A 6,553-nucleotide genomic window follows, 5' to 3' on the forward strand; every position below is an offset into this window, starting at 1 on the left:
TTGTCACTTGGTGTGAACAACTCTTTATGCGGAAAACATCGTCCACGTACACACTTAAATAGCACAGCAACATCAAGCTAGCAGCGTACATCGAGCACAGGCGTGTGGTTAGTTATAATTCCGTCGGTTTAGTCTTTGACGGCTTTGAACGAACAAACTTCTGATTCTGATTCTTGCCTCACTGCAGGAAGCCTTGACGATCTGGATCACCCTCACCCTCACCACCACCACTCCCTCTCCCCGGGGCTGGGTCAAGGTCACCACCTCCACCACTCGGGCGGTGACCTCTACCCTCCTCCTCCTCGCCCTGCTCCTCCTTCTTCCTTGGACCCCGAGCACCCGGGAGGGCCCCCACCGTCACTCCACCCCCGGCCAGGAACCACCACACCGCCACACTCAGAGGCCTGGAGCTCGCCTTTCGCCGGCATGCCCCCCTCCGTAGTAAGCCCTTTCCTGGGTGGGCGTGGCTCTTCACCTGGGGGCGTGGCCGGCGTTGTGGCTCCTCCCACCACCACCGGCACCACCACCACGGGGGGAATGATGGAGAACGGGGCTGGAACGTTGGGGGGCGTGATGGGGTTGGGAGGTCACTTGATGGGGGGTAGGGGTGGTGGGGAGGACGGCGGGGCGTCAGTTCCATCCGGCCCGGGGTACATGGCTTACCACGCCCCACCCCCACACCCTCCTCCACCACCCCCACCACCGCCACCACCACCAGCGGCCGTCTCCTCTCACAGTCACGTGGAGGTGTACTGACTGACTGAGCAACGTGTGAGGGGTGGGGTGTGAGGGTGAGCTGTGGAGGTGGGAGTAAGTTGTGGAGTGGTGTAGGGGTGGGATACATTGCGGAACTTCAACACATATCCATCTTTTCAAGACCACAGCCTCGAACATCTCGACTTGAAGAGCGTCAGCCAACAGGTCTTTAAACTCCACCGGATATTAGAAGTCAGTGGGAGGAGATATTGTGGGTTACCAGGACTCCCCCCCCCCCCTCCCTCCCCTTCCTACTCTCAATTCCATCTCTCTGCGGAATGCCAGAAGAACTGCCATGACTTCAACCCCCACAACCCCACCCCCACTACCATTTTTGACAGCCAGGAGCCCCCATAGAACGCCAGACGGACCTCCCACCAGGACTCACCCCCTAGAACATGGCGACCTTCCCCGTACCGAGACCCCAGCCCTGAACAACGCGTCCTGAAGGGTGTCAGCCAGCAGGTCGTTGACCTCCACTCTGCGTCACCAGCAACTCACTGTGCTGTTCAGTGTGGTGACACTCCTTCATGGCAAACGTGACCCCCCCCCCCCCCTCCCACCACCCCCGCCCCCACGCGGAAAACTGAGTATGGCTGCCTACATGGCGGGGTAAAAACGGTCATACACGTAAAAGCCCACTCGTGTACGTACGAGTGAACGTGGGAGTTGCAGCCCACGAACGAAGAAGAAGAAATGACGGAGGACCCCCACGAAAGTGAGACAAAAGCCAGCGGAAACGTCAACTCAATGCACCTGGCAGTCCTGAAGAAGACACGGGAATCATCGCCAGAAACAGTGAGACAGCTGAAGAACAACCCCCAAGCAAGGCGCTGAGACCTTTGAAGCTGCAAAAAGGCTCCCCACGGGGGGAAAAAAGCACAGGAGGAAAGCATCAGCCGCCCGGAGTCCCCCTACCCACGGATTTCCTTGCCCTTTGTGTGCCAGGGTGTGTCGCTCAAGGATCGGCCTGCACAGCCACAACAGGACTAGTCGCCAAGGACCTCCTTCTCAGTGATACCCTCGGACCAGAGGAACCTGCCATCACCCATTGATAGATGACAGTGAAGGAAAAGTTCCCATTCCCGGAAACCAAAGTCGCTGTGTTATTTAACCGTTCCCAATCCAGAAAAAAGAAAGAAAAAACGACTTGCCGTATCATATTTATTATCAGTCCTGGAGACATTGTAAACGGTTCTGTTCAGCTGTGTGTTGTAGGTCACGGGATTTCTTGTCCTCGACATCATCGACACAGAGTGATTGTTGACAACGCCAATCAAGAGTCTGGCATCTTTACGTATGATGACACGTGTCTGCGTTGTTGTTGTTTAAATTATTAATAGGTACATGATAACTGTCCAAAATGTATTCAGAAAACACGCATTCCCGATTTTCCACACTGCCACTCCCGAAGAGACTTTCCGTTCATCAGTTTTCCATGCCTGAACTCCGGAACGTTGCTGGCCTTCTTTCACCACACGGGCTCCATCCACGTCTGTGTCGGTGAACGCCGTGTGCGATGGAAGCTGTACAGGGGGAAAGCAGGTGACTCCTGTCACTGTTCTACTATACCCTCTTTGTTCTGGATTTGGAATGGTGACAGGCGGTGTATCCAACTGTTGAATGTGGAAGAGAAGAAAAAAAAAACGTATGTGACTTGCCCATTTGAAGATAAAGTACATGAAGAATATTCGGGAGATATTTTGTTTGAATGTGACCAAGTTGGGGGAAAGGTGCGTTTAAAGAAAAAGTCTTTAAAATCCCCAGAGTGGTGCTCTATGGAAAAACATAGTGCGATAATAGGGAAAATCCTTTGAAATCGTCGGTGCGGAACTCTGGAAAATCCTTTGAAATCGTCGGTGCGGAACTCTGGAAAATCCTTTGAAATCGTCGGTGCGGAACTCTGGAAAATCCTTTAAATCGTCGTGCGGAACTCTGGAGAATCCTTTGAAATCCTCAGTGCGATACTCGATGGAAAATCCTTTGAAATCCTCAGTGCGGAACTCTGGAAAATCCTTTGAAATCCTCAGTGCGGAACTCTGGAAAATCCTTTGAAATCCTCAGTGCGGAACTCTGGAAAATCCTTTGAAATCCTCAGTGCGGAACTCTGGAAAATCCTTTGAAATCCTCAGTGCGGAACTCTGGAAAATCCTTTGAAATCCTCAGTGCGGAACTCTGGACAGTCCATTGAAATCCCCAGTGCGATTACTCGATGGAAAATCCTTTGAAATCCCCAGTGCGGTACTCGTGGAAAATCCTTTGAAATCCTCAGTGCGGAACTCTGGACAATCCATTGAAATCTCCAGTGCGATTACTCGATGGAAAATCCTTTGAAATAACCAGTGCGGTACCGTGGAAAATCTTTTGAAAATCCTCAATACGGTACATTATTAAAGAAATAAGAAAAAGAAAAAAAAAAGAAAAAAAACGAAAACAAAAATATCTTCCCCTGTGCGATATTCTGTTGAGGTCATCGACGATTGGACGATTGGAGTGTGGTTGAATTTTTTTCCCCCCGTAACTTATGCCGCAATATTCTTCATGCCGCGAGAACAAGACGGCGAGATTGTGTCAGTGATAAAGATACAGGGGGTTGCCAACTAAATGGGCGATAAGCTAAAGTGCAACGTCGGTGAATCTTCAGGAGTTTATGATGCCAACAAAAGTTGATTCCTTACTCCTCCGCGTTGATCTTATTGCTATAACCATATTGTGCTTTTCACAAAAATACAATGTCCGGTATGTTTTATTGTGTCTGAAGACTTGGACAGATTTCTGCCTCTGTCATTTTTATGATCGTTTATGACAAATCATTTCCTCTTTTTCTTGTTGATTCTTCACATCATGATTTGTATCTGCAGGTGGTAAAGAACTGCAAGCGATCTTTTTTTTCTTTCTTCAGTTTTATTTCAGTATAAAGACTTTTGGCAGTATCCTGGCATTTCCTTTGATATTGTGTCTAAAGACTGGGTGAACTGCTCACTTTTTTCAATGTTCTCCCACACCCACACCTCGTTTTTTGTGTGTGTTTTTTTCCCCATAAGCTAAACTATTACTTGCTTTCATTTTCAAGATAAATGTGTCAACTGAGTTGGTTCAAGATTTTGTTTGTTTGTTTCGTTGGTTTTGCTTACATTTTCATTTCCTTGCCGTTGTGGTGATCTTTGTTCATATCATAGTTGTGACTATTTTTATCATCATTAATTTTATGGTGCGTTGTAAACGGAGTGGAAGCCGACAGGTTGCCAACAGTATCGTTGACTTTTAGTTCTTCACGATGGATGCATGTCTGTGTCTGTGTCTGCGTCTGTGTGTGCTTGTGCATGCTTGACAGGGTATACGTTGTTAGAGTCTTTTGAACTTGGCTACGTGTAAATTCTCTTTAATCTAACGCTTTACACTTCGAGTGATAAGAATTATTAGATGTGTAGTGTGTGTGTGTGTGTGTGTGTGAGAGAGAGAGAGAGAGAGAGAAGGCGCGTTTGCGCTCATTCACATTTCTCATTGGGGAAGAATAGAGTTGATCTGGGATACCATGTTGTGCACTTTAAGCTCCAAACATTCGTGTGTGTTTGTGCTCGTATGTTCTGTGTTAAAAAGTCACCTAATTTTGAACGTTTTGATACTTAAAGACATGCATGGCCATTACTTAGATTGAATACTCCAAGTTGGCGCGGACTGGTTTCAATCAAACATGAAAACTCAGGCATTATGTATATATTTTTTAGAAATTATATTTCGTTCTAATGCACAAGTTATTTGTATTTGTTTCCATATATTTTATTTCAGCTACTCCCGCCCTCCCCCACTTGACTTGTGGAACTGTTTTCAGTGTCACATCCTACATGGCGAGACGACTCGTGTATTTTTGTTTTGTGGATTGGGAATGCCTGGTAACACCTGGCGTATTTGACGTAAACTCTGTGTGGAGGGGAGGGGGGGGAGGGGTGGGGGGAGGGGACTGTACTGTCATGCAGTCTCTGACCAAAAATTTTGCTTCACCACCATCATCCCTCCTCCCCTGCCTCCCTCTTCCCTCCCTTGATCATCGTGAAACAACAACAACAACAACAAAACCAACAACAATGCAACAGTTGTGTGTCCCTTCAACACACACACATACACACACACACACTCTCCAGCGCACACACAAACTCTCCCTCTCTATCTCTCTCTTCCCCCCCCACCCCACCCCCACCACCCCCCTCTATCTCTCTCTCTTGCAAAGGGAGTAGAGACAGGCTGAGGCATTGAATGGTTGTGGGGTGTGTCCAAATTTAAGAATATTGTATAATGGGAAAAAAAAAAAAAAATATATATATATATATATATAAAGAAGAGAGAGAAGAAAGGGTGAAAAAGCTTCAGTACCCAACCAGCAAATGACACTGGTCTACTGACCAACAAAGTTCATCAGTTGAAACTTTGTGACTCGTATTAATCGATGGATATGAGATTTTCATTGAATGGGACGTGTGCAATGTTATATCTATTTTACATATAATTATGTATGATCTCACAGTATCCAAATACTCAAAACTTTTGCCTTTTGTGTTGTGATAACAGCAGATGGGTCAGTTTCAGCGGTGCCGTTTTCAGTGGGAACCAGCCACACCTTCCTTGTGTACTTAACGTCAGTGTTGTATCCGTTTTCCTGGATAATTTGTTTCTAGTCAAGAATATATTTGTATTTCTATTTCCTAATCTCAATTCCGTTTTCCGCTTCTCCTGTGCTCCAAAAACTTATTTGCATACATGAGTATTAATTCATGCATGACCTGTGGTCAGAAGCACGGCATAGGATTACAGAAATCATGATTTGCTTGAATTAAATTTTTTGGTTTTGAATGTAAGACACTTGATATGAAACGGTACACGAATTCAGATTTGTTATAATCATGTATGCTGATGTGAGTGGGGGGCTGGGAGAGAGAGAGAGACTGAGAGAGAGAGAGAGGTGAACATGATGAACGAAAAGCAGCGATATTCATGACACATTTCCTTCTGTTGTTTACTCTTTTTGTTCCATGGACATCAATTGCCATTAAAACACGCACATATCTGTGTGCCAGTGTGTTTTTGTGTGAGCGCACAAGTATGCTGTTTCAGGAAGGGAGAAAGAATAATTAATATTTTTATTTATAAAATTGTCAGCTTTAAAATTAGGATATCAGGTTCAACGTCCACAAGGATATGTCACTGCATGCTGTTCGTTCTGCGCATAGTCAAGAGTTAAAAGAATTAAAATAAAAGATTTTTCTTCAGAAATGTTTAGCCCCATACCCATCAGGGCAGTCAGTGCAAGGGAGAGAAATCCTACCACCACACTGAAACCGTGGGTTAACTCCCTTAAGACTGTTGGTGGTGAGGGGGTTTTTGTTTTTTTAATTTTATTTTCTTAAATGTTCTGGAACTGTTCATGTTTCAGTCCTGGTATATACAACCACTGCATCATGAGCAAAACATAAAAAAAAATGTAAGAATGGAATATCACAACAACAACAAAAAAAGAAGAAATGTCTCTCCCTTTCAGTCTCCATCATTTAATTGTCATCAAGATGATTTATAAAATATCAAAATTAAAAATAGAAAAATAGGGAAAAAAGGTTACTGCTTTTCCATATATATGTGTATACACACACATAGTTGTAATTTTTCTTTCCTATTCCTTTTTGTGCTACTTTTTGTGAAAAAATTTTTTTAAATGATTAAATAAATAAATAAAATAGAAATTATATCAGTCTCCCCCTAACAGCAAAGATGCCATCTCAGTTTCAACCCCCCCCCCTTATTCCTT

General features: G+C 45.1%; 1 protein-coding gene across 2 annotated transcripts in view; it reads left to right on the forward strand.

The window, feature by feature from the left end:
* LOC143289757 (uncharacterized) overlaps positions 1-5,901 on the forward strand; it is a 76,563-nt gene extending 70,662 nt beyond the window's left edge. For both annotated transcript variants that reach the window (XM_076598856.1, XM_076598855.1), the window contains exon 6: positions 188-5,901. In XM_076598856.1, the coding sequence (XP_076454971.1) occupies positions 188-756 (569 nt within the window). In that variant the 3' untranslated portion in view covers positions 757-5,901. The remainder of the gene's footprint in view (positions 1-187) is intronic.
* The last annotated feature ends 652 nt before the right edge of the window (positions 5,902-6,553 follow it).

This window comes from Babylonia areolata, chromosome 14 (assembly GCF_041734735.1).
Source record: "Babylonia areolata isolate BAREFJ2019XMU chromosome 14, ASM4173473v1, whole genome shotgun sequence".
In the NCBI taxonomy this organism is placed as follows: domain Eukaryota; kingdom Metazoa; phylum Mollusca; class Gastropoda; order Neogastropoda; family Buccinidae; genus Babylonia; species Babylonia areolata.